Consider the following 20,993-nt stretch of genomic DNA (forward strand, 5'->3'; position numbering starts at 1 on the left):
GTTCATAATCAAGCCCAGTGAAATAACAAGCACAAATACATACGCTTAACTTAAAAAATAATGAAGTGGGATAGGCAGAAGCATATAGATAATGCTTTAGTAACTGGGTTTGGCTGTGGGTTTATAGGTATTCTTTACACTAAACTAAAACAGGGAGACTGAAGTGGGTGACATTGGGAGTCCTCACTCAAAAACTTGGAACTCGCTCCGATCTTGAATGTTGAAACTCAGCTGGTGGTGCTGTCAGTCACACCACTTTGAAACAAAGCCGTGGGCCTTGCGAGCCTCACCCTGCCTCTCTACCCTCTGTAAGCTCAGGATTTCAGTATTGAAAGTTGTATTTTTATTCAGAAACAGGATGCAGTTTTTTGGTTCTATCTCGCATGTGCCCCGGAGGCTGCTCTTAGTCCATGTATCTGGTACTTGGGAAACGCAGCAGTGTTTTATCCGAACAGTCCAAAACCTGATGAGGTTTACAGCCCAGAGGTTTTCAGCTCTTTGGCCAGGGTGAACACACAGCCGGACTAAGCATGTATTTTAGGGGATGGGAGTGCGCGATCAGATCCTGATGATGGTCTTGGAAGTAAAAGGAGTCAGGGGCCAACACTCTGTTGGGCTTATCATTCTAAATTTAAATACCCAGTTACTTTCCAGGCAATGGGAAGTGAAGTCAGAGAGAGTAGAGAAAAAAATAAAGCAGGGACGCCTGTGTGGCTCAGTCGTTAGGCGTCTGCCTTCGGCTTGGGTCATGATCCCGGGGTTCCTGGGATCGAGCCCCGCATCAGGCTCCCTGCTCAGCGGGAAGCCTGCTTCTCCCTCTCCCACTCCCCCTGCTTGTGTTCCTGCTCTTGCTAACTCTCTCTCTCTCTGTCAAATGAATAAATAAAATCTTAAAAAAAAAACAAAAAACAAACAGCTGCTGCTTCCCTCAGGTGGGCTGAGGGCTCTCTGTACACTCTCTTTGGAGACAGCAGAGCTGGGGGACGTTGAGGATGACCAGTATCTATATGTGACCTTCAGACTGGGTTTCTGGCCAGTCATTTTAGGTCTGTGGTTCTTGCTGTCTTCCTTACTTTTCTCAGAATCACCATCCCATATTTCCAGTTCTATGTTGGGTGCTTTTGATTACTGAGGGCGCCAAAAGACTAGTCCTAGTAGAAAGAAGAGGAAAAAAGCCAAATAGTCATCCCTTAAATGTCCTTTAATTGACTGTGTATGACTTAATGCTGCAGTGGGATGCGTGCCAAACAGTTGTTCGACATTATAGGAATATACTGCACTGGAGAGAACTGAATGAGGGTCTGCTCTGCGGGCTCAAATATGGGGCAGGATAGGATCCGAGAGGGATTTTCCATCCCTGTGATTTCTACGGGGAATTGTATCAGGTTGTTTCGGTCCCCGGATACCCTGGCATTCTTGGATGACCTTTGGTTGAGAACCTTATGAGGAGCTAGCTCTGATCTTGGTTAAGAACCATACCTGCATAAGCCTCAGTGTGCACATCTGTAAAGTGGGGGATTATGCTAGATGGTCTCTAAGGCCTGTAATTCTGATTTTAAAGCTGGTGGAGAGCAAGTAGAAATCAGGAAGGACCAATACCAACCCCCTGATTATTTGTTTAAAAGCAAGGCAGGTAGATATGACCTGGTGATTTAGGCAACAGGAGACGCCCTCATGAAAAGAATAATCATCACCAGCCCTGGGTGACTGTCAGCTAGATGCCATAAGCAAAGCTAGCATCAGCTTTGAGGGGTTTGGTGAGGTCTCAGTAACAACCTGTGTAAAGCCGAGAAGGGGCTCATTCATTGGTTAAACAACAACTAACTAAAAGTAACAGTAAGGGGCATTCTTTTCCCAGCTTCCTTGGATGAATCTGAGGTAAACTTTAAATTTAGCATGTGGGATCTTTGATGGCATGACGCCATCTCCCCCCCCCCCCATTGGAAAGGCATAAAGAGTACAGTGTGGGATGGTGTTCAGAGCATGTGTTTTCGACATCATGATTGCCAGCTGAAGTTCAAAAGCCTTGAAAGAATTGACTTTTAAAATCAAATAGCTTTATGACAAATGAGGGGGAGATGCACGCTCCAGTCATCAGGGCCAGGGAGCTGGCCAGCCTTGTTGGAGTCTTACCGCCCCCCCCCCCCTTCCCCCCAGCAGCTGCTAGGCCACAGAGCCTGTTCTGTGACAGACCCTCCGGAACAATGAGGAGAAACAGCGTCTGTGTTATTAGATGAGATGAATTTATGTGCGTGGGGGAAGGCCGTCAGTGTGCTGGGGGCGGGGAGGGCGGCAGTGGCCCCAGCGGTCATCACAGAAGTAATAAAAGCGCCCTGGTAGCCAGGATTGGAGGGAGGGGAGGGCTTGAGGAGGAGGAGCCTGTGGAGCGAGATTTCTGCAGTCTGTCTGGATCGCTGCCCAGGTCTCCCAGCCAAAAAAACAAATAAAAATAAATAAAAAGCAAGTGCTGAATGACACAGATTATGATATTAAAAAGGGATGACATTGAAAATGTGCCACGGACCCCCCACCCCCACCCCACTGCTGTGCGTGGGGGTGGAATGTGTGCATGGAGGGGGTGGGCCGGCAGACTGGGCGCAGACGTGTGCACCATTAAACTGACCGCCCCCGTCAGAGGTGACCCGTCTCTCCCCTCCTCGGGCGCCCCCCCCCCCCCCCCGGCCGCCCCATGCCAGAAATTCTCCAATAAAGATTTGTCTGCATTGCAGATTGGGGAAATTGCTTTGCCTGGAGAGAGACAAGCTAGTCGCTCTTTTCGTCCCCCCCCCCTTTTTCCCCTCCCCTCAATTTATCAGGAGGGGGAAAAAAGCGCCCCAGACCCCTCCTCTTCGGGGTTGGGTTCCCTTCCCTCCCGGGCGCCTCCCCTCCCCCCTCCCGGGCGCCTCCCCTCCCCCTCCCGGGCCCAGGGCCGCGCGGCCGTCCTATTGCCGCGCGGAATGTGCACTGCCGCCTGCTTATTACGTACAGGGGAGGATTGTTGACAAGTGCTCTGGAGCCTGCCTCGCTGCGCTCGCCCTCCCTCCTCCCTCCCTCCTCCCTCCCTCCCTCTGTCCTCCTTCCTCTCTGTCTCTCTGCAATGATCCGGCTCTGAGGATGGCTGCTCCACGGGTCTGTCAGGTGCAGTTTTTGGTGGCTTATCTTGAGGAACCTGGGATAGAAGGTCTGTTCCTATAAATAAAATAAAAAACCAAATAGCTCTAGGTTTGTTTCAGGCTGCTATGGCTTTTGTTGGAGAAATAGGCCTTTTGTGGTTTTTCCCCTGCTGGGGTCCTGATTAAATCCATTATGGATGGCAAGGTGCTAGATAGATCTATCTGTGTGTATATATGAGTATGTTAAAAGTGTTGCGATTGCTTAATATTAATATTCTTTTAGCTTTGATATCCTCCCTGGGGGGGTAGTGGTGGCTCTTGCAAAGGCACTGTGGAAATTTACAAGAGAGAATTAATGTCGTTCTTAAAGCATTCAGCTCTGTTGACCATTTTGGCCAAATCTGCAGTTTTAGCCAGGCTTGTATGAATTTAGACGTTTCTCTGGGGACCGAACGCCATCCAGCTATGGCTGGTGCCTTTATTTTATTGCCAGTTTATGTGATCGTTTACCAGCATTTAAAAATAGATGTTTGATTAAAGTTAATTAGTTCGTCCTCACCACGGCTTTGGTTTCCTTTATCAACAGCATGCATGGTTTCCTTTCCCTTAATACTTTGTATCTCTTGTCTTCCTTCCTCGATAGATGGAGGAAACTGAGGCACGGACGTGGATACCGGGTGATTCTAGGTCAGCCCTAAAGCTTGAAACTCCCGAGTGCTCTCGATTTTTTTTTTTCCCCCCTCCCACCTCTCGTGCATGAATCTGGGTTTGCGTTACTAGATGTAAACACAAATGAATTTTAGGAGCCATCAGTTTTAGGTGCCTCTGATTTTTGCAGATTCTGTGGCTGCGTTCCTGGAGTTCTGCTTTTTGTGTTGCTTACCTTAGATTTCAGTATGAGAAAGAATGTTGCTCTGGGAGGTGGTAGGCCTCTCTAAACTTGCTTGCTGTCAGCAGCTTTAAAATTTCCTTATTATTATTATTATTATTATTTGCTTCGAATAGCCCACTTAATCCTTCCTTAATCTGTTCATCTGAAAAGCGGGTGTGCAGTCTGATTTGTGAGTGAGGTAATGAGGGCCCTCAGAAACTTCCATCCCTCCCAGTCAATGCTACAAGCACAAGGGAGTTGAGAACTTCTGTGGGGTCCATTTGTATTAGGGAGTAAAAGCAGCTAGAGAGGTTTTGGGGTTAAGGGTGTGGCTCTTCTCCGCAAATTGTGATGTTAGTCAGGACACAGTATTTGGAGTGGTGCCTGTTTATCAGCACAGAGTAGTACACAGACTAGTAACTTGATGGGGTTTGTTGATCTGAGTTGAAGCCAGATTTACTTTGTAGAGACTTGATAATATTTGAGAGCCTGTGTCTTTTGGTAACTCATCTGTGGGGTAAATGTAAGTGATGATATTAAGCTTTAAAGATAAATACACATGCATATGGCAGTTACTTAAAGGTTGACTATCTCTAGCTTTCTGAGACTATGCTGCATAGGTATATGGAAATCTCCCTTTGAGAAGTGCAGATTGGATGATTTGGAAAAAATCTGATTTTGGCACGTCCGATTATCTGAATGTGAAACTTTGGATGTGTTGGTCTCCTTGATCTATCTAAAAGAATTTCTCTAGAAATGACCTGTGTTTACCTCTACTGTGTGTGACTCCAAGTTCACACTTTGCAGTGATGCCATTGTCCTGCAGCTCGGTCTCCACACCAGCCTAAATCCAGCATCTGTCTTTAATCTCTTTTCTTCTGAACGTGGAAGGCGGTTTTTGACCTCTGGGGTGTTCGGGACTGGGCCATTTGCACAGTGGAACCTTTTCCCTTAGCTGATAGAAGCTTGAGTTGCACGTCCTAGGGGATTCCAGGATTCATGCTTTGGATGGATGGTTATAACTGGGTTGGCCTGGCGGGCATGCTTTCGACTGGTTTGCCAGCGTAAAACCAATATAAAGTATTGGGATGGGGTTTGGGCCCGGAGGAATTAAGGCCTGGGATGGAGGAGTAGTTGATGCTTGCGTGCAAAAGTAGAGAGCGCTTCTCCTTGTGGAGCAATGTGGATGTTTCTGTTTCAGTGATTATTATTATTATTATTTATTATTCAAGCTATTCTACCTGTTGTGATGTTGTAAAATTCATGGTAAGGAGGGAAGAACAAGGGAAAAGAGGGAGAATGTAAGGAGGAAGAGCGCTTTACCCTAAAGAAGTAAAGGAGTTGTTGCAAAATGCACAGTACGATTTGCTTGCCATTGTGATCATCACAGTTCCCAGTAGCTGCCATGGCTGGTCCAGAAACGAGAGATCCTGGATCTTTCCCACTGAGTGATTTTTTTTTTTTTTTTTTTTTTTTTTTTTTTGGTACCAAATGAAGTCCAACTGTGGCTCTTTGGTGGTGGTTGTTGGAGCCTCTCCATGAGGAGTGTTTTCTTTCTTCTTGTGACTCCTGGTCAGGATGTGGGAAGGAGAGGTCTTTTGTCTTTGGGTGGTGCTCACTCATTTGGGGTTTAGACCGCTAGAACAGGGCCCATTTTAGTGTTTGCAGCAATGTGGTCGCCCTTCCTGTGTGTAAATGTCTGCTGGCTCTCTCCTTTGTGCCTCAAGGTGAGGAAATCCCTTCTGGGCTTAAGGGTCCTATCTCTCTTCCCCCTCATCTTTCTCAAAGGTAGCCATGTGCTTGATTTTGAGACAAGAAAAAAAAAAAGGATAGAATCCGACATTGGTTTTGCCTACCCAGTGGCCCAACTTTTCCATGTTAATTAATTAGTTCTCTGTCAGTTTTTCTAGGGAACACCTTTTTTTTTTTTTTTTTTTTTTTTTTTCTCCAAAAACTTGAGCTTCAGATTGCCCAAGAAGGTTTCTTGGGGAAAGAGTGGTGGTGGGAAAGGGTTCCTGGGGCATTATCTGTTTACTTGTTGGGTGTTAAACTAACAACAGCCCTTGTCGTCTCTTTATCTTGGGGCCTCTTCTGAGGGGTCATTGGGGTTATTTTTGGATTCCATATTCTTGGTTAGAATGGAAAATCTCTGTAGCTGATTTAGAGTAGACAAAGGGGAGCCCTATCTGCTCAGGGGCCCTTCTCCTGAGGGAAGGGATCATTATTTTCCGTCAGCTGAGGTATTCAACCCACTTTCATTTGTGCTCTGTTGACCATGAGTGTGGCCGTGACATCATGCCTCGAGACTGTCATTTGTCCTCGTCTACCTCAGCGTTTTGATGTGGGGAGCCTGGGCTTAGCTTCGCAGACCTCTCTGCCATGCTCATCCCCTTCCCTGGAACCCGGGGATCCATCCAGAAGCTTGGCTGCTGACCCAAGTGTGTACAGTTGGGTTCGGACTCTGTATTCGTGTATTCGTGTTGAACCTGCGAGGCCGGCCGGAGCCCCATTTCTCCCTGGTATCCCTAAGCAAACAAAACAAAACAAAAAACCCCAGAAAACAATCCACAGATTTTTCTTTAAAAATTTGGATGAAAAACAGACTCTATTTTTCACAAGCAATGGCAGCAGACTGTGCATTCTGAATATGAGAGAGGGTCCTACCTCCACCCAAGGGGCTGTCGTGGTAATTTTTCTCTCAACTCAAAGTGCACAGCAGCCATCCCCAAACACAAACACAAACACACACACACACACACACACACACACACACACACACACACACACACACACACACACACACACACACACACACACACACTGCAGCACACACACACACACACACACACTGCAGCTGAAAATGAAAGCTCTCTTTGGATGCTTGACTGTTTAATATGTAATGTGATACCTTGTTTCACAGTGATGGGGTGACAGACGGGCCCTGGCTGTATAATACAGAATTACCTTTTGTGCATTTCTTCTACAACAAAGTCAAATACATGGACTCTCCCTAATATGCTAATGTTTGGTGTGCTCCAAATGTTTTGGAAGCTTCAAAGGTCTCATTTTTTTCCCTTCTCTTTAACCCGTCTTTAGGCTCTGCTTTTTGTGAAGCAGAGGGATTCGATTTTTTTTTTCCTTTGGTTTTGTATTCTGTCATGTACGTGTAGCTAATGGGAGGGCTGGTGAAACTTCTTTGTGTCTAAAACATGGAATTATAAGGGCTGCACATTCTGTGTGTGTGTCCCTGTGCGTCCGTCCGTCCGTCTGTCCCAGGGTTAGATAGGATTCCCTTCAGTCTCTCTCCCTCGGTGTTCTGAAATCTTTAGCTCTCATCGGGTGCTTAAGCTGGACTTCTGGAGCGAACGGGATCCTTGCCCTCGTTTGTATTCAAACTCCCCCTCCGCCCCCCATGTGGAGGCAGGAGGGAGATCATGCTCCTCCATCTCCAGTCTTCCAAGGACAGGAATTCTTTTTACCCACAGCCACTGCTGCTAAAGTTCCAGGCTTAGCCAAGAAGCCAGTTTTGGTGTGTTGCGTTGAATGGAAAGCCTTTTCATTTCTTGCTCAGTTTTGGGAGATGGGCTGAAAGGCCCCGGAACGTGATGGCCCAGTTCTGTTGTACTGACTGGATTCTTCGGGGGCTCTCAGCCTGTGAAGAGGGGCCCCGCCACACACGGTGGCCGAGAGGGCTCGGGCCTGGGCCACGCCGCCCCTGTGGGCCGCCGGTGGCTAGCCACGGTTGCAGGCGGTCCCCAAGCTGCCTTCCCCCGCAGCGGTTTGGAATTTTCAGCTCATATTTATTGCTTTTGTGGAAGACAATAGACATGGTTTAATTTAAGTTCAACCTCTTGAATATTAATAGAGGGGAACAAATGCTCATGTGGGGAGAACAGCATCTTTGGGCCATTCAGTTTTCTCCGTTTAACCTCCTCTCCCAACGAAGGGTTGTGGTGATCGGGGGAGGGGTTTGGGAAAATAAAATCAGCTCGTGTGTTAGAAGGAGGGGACGCTGTTCCATTATTTCTCATCGACTAAAAATAATAATTCAAAAAATTGATGGCAGGGCTTTGTTAGGGAGAAGAAAAGGCAACACACAGTAGCTTGTCTAATGTTCTGATAATGGCTGTTCTGCCCCGTGGCTTCCTATTCCATCTTGCTGACCTGGCTCTTCTGGATCAGGCAGGCAGTATGATTTGGATTAAAATCTTCAAAATGAAATGGGGTAGCTCGTACATGGGAGGTGTGAGAATGGGCTGGGAGGGGGGGAGCCGGGTGGAGTGGGCATGTCTCTGCCCAACCCTGTAGACTGCCTCACTGAAAATGAATGTAAATGTTCTCTACAGGATGGGGGTACCCCAATTGAAAAAGCAGATTGCATGCAGAACCAATGGGTCTTGCCCCTTATAAAGGCAGTGAAAAGCTCAGCTCCTTCAAGTTTGCATTGACAGGCAATGAGTTCCCTCTGTATGGGCCCCAATTTTCCTAATCTGGAAAGCGAATCAGACTTCCTCTTAGAGTTCAGGTAACCGTCCTTGCTAATCCTCGGGATGGGGGAAACTTTGGAGTTCTCGGAAGATATTATTAGTCTGGTGACGGCTTGGGACAATGACTGCTACTTCAGTGATTTTCATGTAGCTCAGCCACGCCTTACTGTGGCTTAATAGAGCATCCTGCTCACTTCTGTCTCACCAGTGAGCTTCAAAGAGCTCATGCACAGTGAGTTCAGGTTCCCTGTTGCCTTGTAAAATTTCACAATCCAGTTTCCCTGAATTTGCACTTTGGACAGTTGACTTCTGGAGGAGATACCTCCTATGCCTTTTTACATTGATGCATAGATATGAATGCTTATTCATATCATACATAGATATGAATGCTTCCCGGGCACCCCCCCCCCCCTGCGTGTGTTACTTTTTTTTTTTCCCTCTGAATTTGTCATTAGCTGACTCCTTAGAGCTTTGTGATTAAGTTGTGTAAGTAATCTTCTTTGCCTTCACAAAATCCCCGATAAAAGGTAGAAGAATGCCCCAACAGAACTTTGGGGTTGGATGCCTTACTTTCATTTGGGTCATCTTAGATTGCACAATCAGAATTGGTTTCCTTACCTCTGATTCACACTTGCCCCGAGCATCCTAGTGTCTTAGAGCCCTGGGTCTCCTACCGGCATGAACCTGGTTTTGCCCTGCAGTTGTGGTTCTCAAAATGTGGTTTCCCAGTAGCCAAGGCCACATCAGCATCACGTGCAAACTTGTTAGAACAGGACAGATGGGGTGGACTGTGTTTGGACAGGTGATTCTGATTCATGCTCAAGTTTGAGAATCCCCGCTCTATAATCTGCGGAGATTATTCTTGTCAGAAGGGCAGGAGTGTAGCTTGTCACTGAATGGCTTCACTCTTCTCTGCTCGCTCGCTCGCTCGCTCGCTCACTAGCTGCTTACTCATGCAGCAAATACGGAAGATCTTGTTATGTACCGAAGGGCACAGCAGTGTTTCTTCTGCCTGGGCTTCACCTGACAGCACATGGTCCTTGCTTGTTTCCTCCTTGATCCAAACACAGCTTCAAAACAACCCCCTCCTCCTCCACTACCACCATCCCCGTTTTTGGTTTTGGTTTTCTAGGTTTATTGCAAATTCCAGCTTTGCGATTAAGTGTTCTGGCTTCACCGATTCACGTTCACTGTGTCCCGTTGTTCTGCCCCCCCTCCCCCCATCACTTTTTCCTTGCCCTCCCAAGTGCAAGGTTTCTCCTTTGCACATACTAACTGATCCACCCATGTGTGCTTGTCGATCTACCTCCTCACTGGAATTTAGGTTTTGTTTGATCATGCCTGTATCCCCAGGGCCCTGGCATATGGTAGGTGTTAAGAAAATGAGCAGATGATAAAAACTTAAAAAAAGCAAGCAAGCATGGATGAACTCCCATTCTCTCCCTCCTCTCTTGCTTTATTCTCCTTTTTGTGCTTATGGACTATTGGAAAACGTGAACTCAACCAAGAGTAAGCTTATACTTAAGATGCCTCTCTTTCTCTCGCTCATTAATTTTACATGTGGTTCTGTAATCAGTTTTTATTTGGAATTGCCCATCCTTTTCAAGTGTGGCCATTCACCCATCTCCTCTCCTCTTTACATGTATGACTTCTCCCCTGGCCGGTGTCTTTATCTCTAGTGTCTCCTGTATCCATCCTACTACTTTCCGTGGGCTTTCTCCCCACCCTGTGACCTTATTTAAAGTGCTGTTTGTCATTTTATGTAGTTAATATCTATGAATTATGTAGGTTTAGTTGTCTAGAGCTTCATTAAAAAAATCTAAAGGCAGGGAAGATTAATTTTCATATAATTGACTCAACCTCAAACATACATCCAAAATGTTTCAAAAATTAATCAATATAAAATTATCGAATGTTCAGTTTTCAGTTGATTAAAAAATAAAAATAATTCATTTCCTTCTCTGCACTAGCTGTATTTCAGATGTTCGGATGTGATTGGGGCATCTGGGTGGCTCAGGTGCTTAATCTTCCCACTCTTGGTTTCGGGTCAGGTCATGATCTTGGGATCGAGATCGAGCCCTGCATTGGGCTCTGCTCTGGGTGTGGAGCTTGCTTAAGATCCCCTGTCCCCCTCTGACCCATCCCCCCATGTCAAAAAAAAGAAACACATTAAAATAGAGCTGCATGTGACTAGTGAGCACAGTAGTGGGTAGCATAGATCATACCTCTGCCCTCAAACTGTGACTACCATACAATTCATCTCTCCTTTTGACCTCACAGTGTAAATTGCCCACGTTTTCTCTTTCTTGGGGAAGTTGTGTATGATTTCACTTCTGTTTTGCAGTCCTGACTCCCAAAAGCCACATGTCTAAGTGATAGCCATGGGCTTTATTTATTTCATTCTAGTAGATTTCCAGTGTTCTGGTATTACTCATCCTCAGAAAGGATGTGCAAACACACAAGCAGGGAAGCACGTGCACAAACAGGTCGAGTCCCAGGGTTTGGTTTCCTTATACCACGTTCTTACAGATGACTTTACCAAATGTATAGAATCCTCTTTCCTGTATAGTGTTTAGTGCAGTAGTCGGAACCACTCTTAAGTGTTTGAACCAAAAAGGGATTTATTTATTTATTTATTTTAAGATTTTATTTATTTGACAGAGACACACCGAGAGAGGGAACACAAGCAAGGGGAGTGGGAGAGGGAGAAGCAGGCTTCCCCGCTGAGCAGGAGCCCGATGCGGGGCTCGATCCCAGGACCCCGGGATCATGACCCGAGCTGAAGGCAGACACTTAAAGTCTGAGCCACCCAGGCGCCCCAAAAGGGATTTAATACAGGGAAGTGCTTACAGAGTTGGGGGAAATGTTGGAAGGACAGAAATCAAGGGTCCACACTGTACTTTGGCTTTGCTTAAAAGCCAAGCGCTATGGCTGTGAAAATGTAGATCCTGTGTAGGCCTTCCTACGGATTCCCAGCTTCTGATGCCCATGAGGCTGCTGATGAGACTGAAATTGGGGGCCAGTCACTGCGGACACTTGTGTTGGGGTGAGCTTCCCATCGGTAGGACTTAAATTATGTCCAGAACCCTAGATACAAGAACGTCTCAGGGCTAGAAGACCTGCCAGGCTTTTATTCTGCCATCACCCATTAGTGGGGCCTCAGTGCTTATTAAAATACTTCCAGTATCCCTTGGCACAGACCTTTCTCCAGTTCACTTGCTTAACAGGACATCCCAGGGCCCCAAGACTCCGTGTTCTGCATGGTGTCATACCTGCAGTCCTAGAGAGGCCTTCTCCTTTGAGACCATCAAAGGCAAACGTGAGTGTCTAATATAATGGATTACTATGAAAAGGAAGTTGTGTAGTAGAATTTCTAGTTAATAACTTAAGCTGTGGCTCCAAAATAATGATGCTTTTTCTTGTCTGGTTCCTGAAGGCAGTTCCAAAAAGGACTGCGGTTTTTTTTTTTTTTTTTTTTTTTTTTTTAAGATTTATTTTAAAGTCCTCTCTCCCCCTCACTTGGGGTTTGAACTCACAACCCTGAGAACAAGAGTCGCACGTTGCACGGACTGAGCCAGCCAGGCGTCCCCGGATTTCAGTATTTCTAGCGTACATCTGTTAGCCTTTGAAGGTTAACTAGTTCAAATTGGTAATACACGAGATGCCTTTCTTCCTAGCCCAAGCCCTGAAAGATGATTATGTATTTCATTAAGAACCCTGCAGAGTCTATTATGGTTACAAAATCCTGTCTGCATTTCTTAACTGTTGAAATGATTTCCTAGGCCTCATGTAGAATGAGGTGTCCCACTCAAAAGGGGGAGATACATACCTTCTAATCTTCTTCTTTCCAAATTCTGGTCTGGCCTCATCAGCCATGGTGTAGGGGTAACTGTGGTAAAGTGCTACTTCCTGATGTCATGTGTTTTAAGTCTTTGTCCCCTTTTCTCACCTGTAGGGCTCCTTGGTAATGGCCAGTCTAAGGGATTAGGACCAGCGTCAGAACAGTCAGAGAATGAGAAGGACGATGCATCCCAAGTGTCCTCTACTAGCAACGATGTTAGTTCTTCAGATTTTGAAGAAGGGCCGTCGAGGAAAAGGTTAGTACCCAAGGCTGAAAATGCTGGAGCCTTAAACCAGGGACACCAGCGTTTCCCACAGGGGAGCCAACTCGGGCCCACCCACCCAGTCTCCTGGTTTTCATAGAGGAGCCAGGGTTCTGGATGTTCTCTATCCCAGGTCCTGGTTTCTAAAAGTCCGCTAATTGTCATCAGAAACGAACGCACCAGAAAATGTGGTGGGCCAAACAGAGTCCGTTCCTGCCCTGAGCATTTGCCACAGGGTTGCCAACTTGTAATTCCTGTCATCTGCCTGATTTCATACCTCATGTGTTGTGCTCCCCACCCCCCACCCCCGAAATTATATTCATTTCTGGTTTTTGGTTTGTTTTTGTTTTTTTTCCTTCCGTTCTCATACTCGAGGTTTTCCTGGATGACTAGATTGATGACTTTGGTAGTTTGAGAGGTTGGGGAAAAGAAAAAAAAATTGTACTCTTTCTCCAGAATTCTTGTTACCTTTTGGAGATTGTCCAGATGTGTGTATCTAATGGGAGTCCTGAGTATAGTGGAAATCATGCCTTAGGTATTTTAAGATCCTTAACTGTATTTCGGTCTGAAATTGGAGATAATAGCTCAGTCTTAGTTTATTTTCCTCCATCATGCTGTGTCGTCTTTTCGAAAACCCAGAATACAGTTTTCTCCTAATTCTCAGCACTGTGTCTCAGATTTGTTGTTAGTCAGCAAGCATATGGATGAAGAATCTCTGCCAATGTCCTGGGCCTTGTAGGTTCCTCTCTTTTAAAGACCCTTGGGTGAGTGTCTCAGTGACAAGTCTGTCATGTTTCAGATACTCACCACAAACGTTTCGCTCGGCCCCAGTGTGAGAAATGCATCCTCACAAGAGAGGGAGGTCAAGGATGTGTGTTAGAAATCCCATCAGCAAATAGGTTGGAACCTGTAATGATGTTGTCCATGCTCCCAAGCATGGTGGGTGGTCATGCATCTAGCATCATCTTTCATCTCCGTTTGGGGAGCAAAATTCTGAGTGTGGTTGGACATGTCAGCACCTGGTCCTTGAGCTGCATGGCCGTCACCCTGCCCCCAAAGATCCTGCAAGCATGGGACCAACATCTCTAAGGCTTCATTCTCTTGGGGTGTGGGAGGGCGTTGCTGGCCCTCTGTCCTCGACTCCTAGTACCTTTCTTAGTTGGCAGTGCTGCTGTGTTGGTGTGTGGCAGCTGTGTGCGCATGGGCCATTTAACTTTGGTCACCAGGACAGTGGACAAGAGAAATGTTGTTCAGGATGAATCTCAGAAAAATGGAACCATTTCTAATCTGCTTTAATTAGTGTGCCAAGGACCTTGTTTTACTGAATTAAGGATTCATAGCAGCATTTTATTTGGTTATAGTCACACTCTATCTGCTAGGGAAATCCATCAGGGACATAATGTAGGTTACGGTTTGACAGGTTGGGCTGGATTGAGGGCTGGTCTGAGGTGGCCTGGATGCTCCAGGCTTGGTAGTTTACAAGTAGGTAGGGAAGTTAGGGCTAAGATTTCTTGCAGTGTTGTAGGGTACATAGCAAATACAAAATAATAACTTTTTTTTTTTTTAACAAACTTTTTTTAGAGAGGGAGGGCAGGGGAGAGGGAGAGAGACAATCTTAAGCAGACTCTGTGCTGAGTGCAGAGCCCAGTAGGGGCTCGATCTCACGACCCTGTGATCATGACCTGAGCCGAAATCAAGAGTCGGATGCTTAACTGACTGAGCCCCCCGAATAGTAACTTTTAATACTTTCTGGCTCTTAAAGAGCTCATTTGTTTTGATCCTTCATTGGTATTTAGTACAAATTATTTGGTAGAACCCTGCCTTCTAATGCACGTTGTTAGAACCGAAATCTGAATTCCTGGGGCTTTGTCAGTGCCTCGCCAGACTGAGTGGTCAGCCTTCCTTTGTCTTACGTGTATTAGACCTTTTCCAATAAGCTGGTGGGGTGTCCTGTCCCTGCTGATGACAGTGTCAAACCCAGAGTAACTACCGAAAGTGGAGTGGTTGTTTCAAAATGTCACTTAGAACATTGTTGATGAGATGCTACTTTTAACCTTGTGCCTACAATTCCCTGAGCCTCGTGTATATACCCCCGAGAGGAGCATATCTTGTGATTGACCCCTTGCATTCTTGGTAGGCATTTAGACTGTGTGGGACACAACCCAGGATCCTAAAATTCCTGGGCCATGATTTATGTCTTTGCTCTGGACCAAGCGTTCTGTATTCTTTAGGATTTTCTAGCCGTTCTTGTACAGTTCATTGCTGTTCCTAAATATATGGTTTTTAGCATCACCGGTTAAATATGCCTTTTCTCTTGGGAGTGGAGGAAAGAGGGTAAATTTATATTTGACTTTTGTAAGAAAAATTAAAATATGAGGTGTGGACTATGCAAGTCTCAGACCTTTGCCTTGAGTTTCCAACCTGGTAATCAAAGCGATTCCATTTTCTGATGATGCCAGTCATGTGTTTTGTAATTCTTTGGTCCAAACATCTTGTGTGTTTGCAAAGTGTTATTTTTCTAGGGGAAACGCCCCCTGAGCTGTGTTTGGCCCTGCGTACTTGCTGCTGTTGGTCATACTTAATGTCGGGGATTTTTTCTTGGCATACAGAAAGCAGTAGAATCCAGAGTTCTGGAGCATTTATTTTTCTTTATTGAGGCAAAAATGAAAGTTACCTTTTTACCTAGCCATTAAAAGGACATCTTCTGAAATCTTTGTCTGCTCTTTGTGAAAGGGAAAGCCACTCTCTCTTCAGGCTCTTTGCCTGTTTGGTGGAGGTCTGGAGGACTCTGTGATGATTGATGGGAGTGCCTAGGTCTTGATTTCCTTTTGATCATTGGGGTAAATGATATTAAAAAATAATCTACATTAATGGAATGTTACTGTGTGAATGGAAACGTTCTAGAGACTTTGAGCCTGTAATCTGCTCCTTCTGAATTTGATGGTGGCTATGCCTAGATCCTTACCCTCATCATCCTGTTACACTGACATTGCCCATCCTGTTACACTTGGCTCTTCTAAAACTCATGTTTCCTGCAAGAAATACTGAAGTATTTTCAGAAACCAGAATGGACAGATTCTGTCAGTCAGGTATGGAAAGACTGAGAAAGTCCAGAATGATGGTTATGGGCATATGGATTACCTGTTTGGCTGGTGGCAAGAAGAAGGTGGTGTACAAAGAAGTTGGTGTGATAGTGTACTTTGATTGATTGATTGGTTTTATTTATTATTTAGAGCAAGTGTGAGTGAGCAGGAGGGGAGGAGCAGAGAGAGAGGGAGAAAGAGAATCGTAAGCAGGCTTCATGCCCAGTGCAGAACCCATAGCAGGGCTCCATCTCACGACCCAGAGATCATGACCTGAGCCAAAATCAAGAGTCAGGCACTTAACTGAGCCAGGCTTCGCCCCCCCGCGCCCCATACTTTGAAATGCAAGTAAATGGAAGATCCAAAATGCATGGTTTGAAAGGGGTCACCTGACTGCTCAGATATATAGCAAAGTTAACTATGTGTATTTATTTTACTTTATCTTTGGGTAGAGGGAATAAGCAGGAAAAATACAATGACTGGTGGTTTTTAGGGATGTGTCCATATGGTTAACAATATGGGCTGGAGCTAGACAATGTGGCGTCTTACTGTGGCTCACCATCTACCTGCCCTGTGCCCTTGGGCAGGTTCTGTAGCATCACTGGGCCTCAGTTTCCTTATGTGTTACAATGTCTGCAGCAGCAGTAACCACCTCACGGTGGTCTTGTGGACTGAACAAGGTGATTTATGAAGAGCCCGCAGGTGTATGATGAGGACTGCACATCTGATACTGTTATTAGCTATTTGCTGCGTGTGAGAATGCATATTTATTGGGGACTTCTTAAACATGTTTTAGAGGAATTTTGATTTATACAAATTGTGATTTGTATCTTCCTTCTGTGGTGACACCGACACCATCCTCTGTGGGCAGATGGAAAAATGGAGACGCGTGTCCCTCCTCTGAAGTGCTGAGTCACAGGAAGGACCCTTGTGGCGTACAGTGTGAATCCCCCACAGAGGTTCGTGTAACCAGGTTATTTGCTTGTGTGGAGCAGTAAGGAGTGAGATGAGGTTCAAGTTTGCGAAGATGGGCTGTCGGTGAGCAGATTCTGTTTCAACTGTGCGCACATAAGTCGTCATTTCACCTTGGGGGGGGGTGGGGGGCTATTTTGCTAGTACTTACTGCTAAAATCCCTGCCTTACTTTGAAAAAAAAAAGAGAGTTTAGTGAACTAGTAAAAAAGTTCAGACTATGTCCCTGCAGGGTCCTACATTTTTCTTATTAAATAGCTGCTATATCTTAGGCCATTGATAGAAGACTGAGTTTAAAGATCATCCCATTCCAGTGGATTGGGTATTGCATACAGAGAATCAACTTTTTTTTTTTTTTAAAGATTTTATTTATTTATTAGAGAGCAGAGAGAGAGAGTGAGTGAGGAGGAGTGGGAGAGGGAGAAGCAGACTCCCTGTTGAGCAGGGACCCTCCCGCAATGTGGGGCTCTATCCCAGGACCCCGGGACCATGACCTGAGCTAAAGGCAGACACCCAACCAGCTGGGCCACCCAGGCGCCCCTCACTGTGAACATCCTTAAGAATAGAGTTTTAAAAGTCTAAATGTTTGTTTCCCCTTGTTTGTTTTGCTTTGAATCTTGGCCATAATAGCCACAAACTGCTTTAGATTGATTTAAGTTTTGGTTTAGATTTGGACATCTCCACTGACCAGCATGTTACAGATTGTTTTGTTGTTACAACCTTGAAGACGATTTTACAAATTAGAGTTTAGTACTGTTCTAATTTTTAATTCTACAGCTGTCTTCACTGAAACAGTCTCTTCAGGAAGTAAAGAAGGAGCAAAATGGCGGAATGGAATGTTACGTGGGACCCTTAATAACCACAGAAGAGAATTGTGGAATTAAATATAAAGAAATCTGGATGTGTCAGGCCTATCTGCTTTTTTAAAAATTTACCTAAATGGTTGCAATGGTTGGTGCTTTTTTCCTTCTCCTAGATCTTTCTTTCCGGGATTGCTTTTCTTTTGTCAGAAAGGACTTTTTTTTAAAAGATACTATTTATTTATTTGACAGAGAGAGACAACAGTAAGAGAGGGAACACAAGCAGGGGGGAGCGGGAGAGGGAGAAGCAGCCTCCCCGCGGAGCAGGGAGCCCGATGCGGGGCTCGATCCCAGGACCTTAGGATCGTGACCTGAGCCGAAGGCAGACGCTTAACGACTGAGCCACCCAGGCGCCCCAGGACTTTAATACCTTTCCCACCCCACCTTTTTAAAAAAATACTTCTCTTTATAAGTGTGCTAGGCTTGGTAGGGTTGGATGACTCTCTTGGCTTTTTTATGTCTGTGAAGATCTTTATTTCACCCTCATTTAAAATACATATATATTTACGAGAATTGTAGGACAGCATGTACTTGTAAGGAATTTACCTTGATTTTTAAAAGGTGTTTTGCTTATTATAGAATTTTAGGGTGTTGTCTTTAAAATGCTGTTGTGGGGACGGGCATACCACTTAACTGTCCCCTGCTTTGCTGTTGTGGGGACGGGCATACCACTTAACTGTCCCCTGCTTTGCATTGAGTCCGCCATCACTCTTGTAACTCCAGGATGTGTCCTTTTGCTTAGTCTACTTTTTTTTAGGTTCTATTTATTTCGGGGGTGGGGGCTAGAGGGGAAGCCTACTTCCTGATGATCACTGAGCCCGATGAGGGGCTTGATCCCAGGACCCTGGGACCTCAGCCGAAAGCAAGAGTCGTAGGCTCAACTGACTGAGCCAGCCAGGTAGGTGCCCCTTTCCTAGTCTCCTTTTTTAAGATTTTCTTTTCATCAATGGTACCATGTCCTTTGGTGTAGTTTTATTTTTCTCGTGTTTGCAGTTCATGGAGCTGCTGCTTAGTTCTGTAGATTTTATCACTTTTGGAAAAATTGAAGGCAAGATTTCTGCAAATTTTAGTGTGTGTGTGTGTGTGTGTGTGTGTGCGCGCGCGCGCTTCTTTTCCCCTTTAGGGATTTCAATTGCATGTAATTTTGGCCGCTTGACCTTGACCCACAGCACCTCGATGCTGTTTATTTTACCCTAGTCCTCCCCACCCCCCAACCCACCCGGTTTTATTTTAGGTAGTTTCTATCTAAAATCTGCAGAGGTGTTGTCTTGTCTTCTCTTAACCTCAGAGATTGATGTTTTTATCTCTAGAAATTAGAGTTGGGTCTGCATAATCTTCAGTGCCTGTCTTGACCTGCTGGTTTTTGCTCTGCCTTTTTGAACACACGGAATACAGTGGTAATACTTTGTCTGCTAATTCTTTCACTTTTGTTATTTATGGGTCAGTTTTGGATTGACTCATGTTCCTCCTCATTAGTAGCCCTATTTTCCTGCTCCTTTGCTTGCCTTAATTTTTTATTGGTCATCAGGCCTTGTCCATTTTCCTTTGGGTTCTGGATATGTTTGTAGTTCTCTGCCTGTTCTTGAGCATTGCTCTAAGACGTGATTAAGTTCGAAGGAAGCAGTCGGGTCCTTCTGGATCTTGGCTTTTCAGCTTTGTTCAGTAGAGCCAGAGAAGTGTTTGCTGTAGGGTTAAGTTTTCCCCAGCGCGCAGGCGAAACCTGGATGAGTACTTGCTGCCCTGTGAAATAGGATGTTTACCATTTTGGCTGTTCGATACAGGCACCGTTCTTGGCTCTGTGCAGGATTCCGGGGGCTGTTCCCTCCAGTCCTTTCTTGTACTTTTTTCCTTGGGTAGTTTTACCCCCTAGTGGCTGCTAGTACCCAGGGAAGATGTGAGGAGGTTCCAGAGTTTTCTGTGTGGCCCTCCCCCTTTCAGTACCCTGCCTTACAGATCCTGTTCAAAATCTTCGCCTCCCCAAACTCTCAGCTCCTTCTCCTTAATTTAGATTCCTCTAAACCCTGCCTGAATTTCCTCTCCTTGCGCTGTGGCCTGGAAATTATCTTGGGGCTGTGAGCTGGCCAAACCTTTCTCATCTCTCAGGGATCACAGTGTTTCAGGGTGTGATGTCCATTGTCTTGTGTGGATTTTCGGTTTCTTTCAGGCAGGAAGTCAGTTTTGGCCCTATTTACTACTCTGTTCTTTGAATGTTGAATGAGAGGGAGAAGGGTACCACCAGGAATCCTAACTAGCATGTTTGCACTTTATCTTAGCCCCGGGCCCTAACCTTTCCATTTAGTTTTGTTATGCAATTCACTTTTTTTCTTCTGTTAATGACTAAGTAAGCCCTGACACAATGTAAGAGAATCTCCAAATAAAGAAGCAATTGAGCTATAAATAGAAAGTTCCACTGCACAAGAAAGCGGGTGACTATTAGAAATACTTCAGACTCTTTGAAGTTCCAGAACCTCTGTTTCTAAAAGAGGAAGAACTGCTGCTTAGTGAATAGAACATACTGTGCTAATAAATCTTACCTTAATCCTAAGGAAACACTTGGAAGGCTTTCTTTAAAAAATTTTTTTTTAATTTATTTTTTTAGAGAGGAGAGTGAGCAGGTGGGGAGGGGCAGAGAGGGAGGGAGAGAATCTTAAAGCCAGTTCCATGCTCAGCGTGGAGCCCGACACAGGGCTCGATCTTATGAGCCTGAGATCCTGACCTGACCCAAAACCAAGAGTAGGGCGCTCACCTGCCTGAGCCACCTGGGCGCCCCACACCTTGAGGGTTTCATTATTCCTGCTTTATAGCTGAGTCAACAAATACTGAAAATACTTGACATGTTGCTTATAAGTAGCAAGGTCAGGATTTGAATCCAAGTCTTCATATCTGTAATGCCCGGACTTTTACACGACACCATGTCCCCTACTCTTGGGGGCATAATCTATATAGCTCTTGTTCTTTTTTTTTTTTTTTTCCTGAGATTTTATTATTCATGTGAGAGGGAGAGCGAGAGGCAACGGCAGAGGGAGAAGCAGGCTCCCCAAGGAGCAGGGAGCCTGATGGCAGACTCGATCCCAGGACCCTGGGATCATGACCTGAGCCAAAGGCAGACGCGTAACCATCTGAGCCACCCAGGCGCCCTGTAGCTCTGATTCTTTCAGGTACCTCCAGGACAGACAAGTTCCGGAAGGACGCTCCCTTTGCGCCAGCAGCACCTGGCTTGGTGAAGCCAACCGTGGCTGGATCACAGCCTCACTCGCCCTCCTCGGCTGAGCCCCTTTGTGCAATGCACTCTCCTTGTGGCCCCTCAGATCATAGAACCCTAGTATGTATTCTCTTCTTGGTCAGGTGTTTGCATTCCTTCTTTAATAAAATAAATGAAGGTTTTTTTCCTGCATTGTAAACCAAGCAGTAAATAGAAAGGTGTGTGTGTGGGCGGGCGGGGGGAGCTTTAGCTTATCTTGAGTAAAACACATTTGGCTTTGGAAATCCTGTCTGGGGTCCTCCA

General features: G+C 45.5%; 1 protein-coding gene across 5 annotated transcripts in view; it reads left to right on the forward strand.

Moving 5' to 3' along the window:
• Positions 1-20,993, forward strand: part of JARID2 (jumonji and AT-rich interaction domain containing 2) — a 246,434-nt gene that overhangs the window by 133,062 nt on the left and 92,379 nt on the right. For 2 of the 5 annotated variants that reach the window (XM_035728499.1, XM_035728498.1), the window contains exon 3: positions 12,427-12,568. The exons of 1 other annotated variant lie outside the window; for it this stretch is intronic. Coding sequence is in view for 2 of the 4 variants with exons in the window: in XM_027601697.1 (XP_027457498.1) it covers positions 3,757-3,800; positions 11,699-11,790; positions 12,427-12,568 (278 nt within the window). In the remaining 2 variants the exon portion in view is untranslated. Of the gene's footprint in view, positions 1-3,072; positions 3,182-3,756; positions 3,801-11,698; positions 11,791-12,426; positions 12,569-20,993 lie in introns of those variants that run through there. 2 more of the 5 variants (XM_027601697.1, XM_027601700.1) reach the window with 2 other exon arrangements.

This window comes from Zalophus californianus, chromosome 7, assembly GCF_009762305.2.
Source record: "Zalophus californianus isolate mZalCal1 chromosome 7, mZalCal1.pri.v2, whole genome shotgun sequence".
Classification (NCBI taxonomy): Eukaryota; Metazoa; Chordata; class Mammalia; order Carnivora; family Otariidae; genus Zalophus; species Zalophus californianus.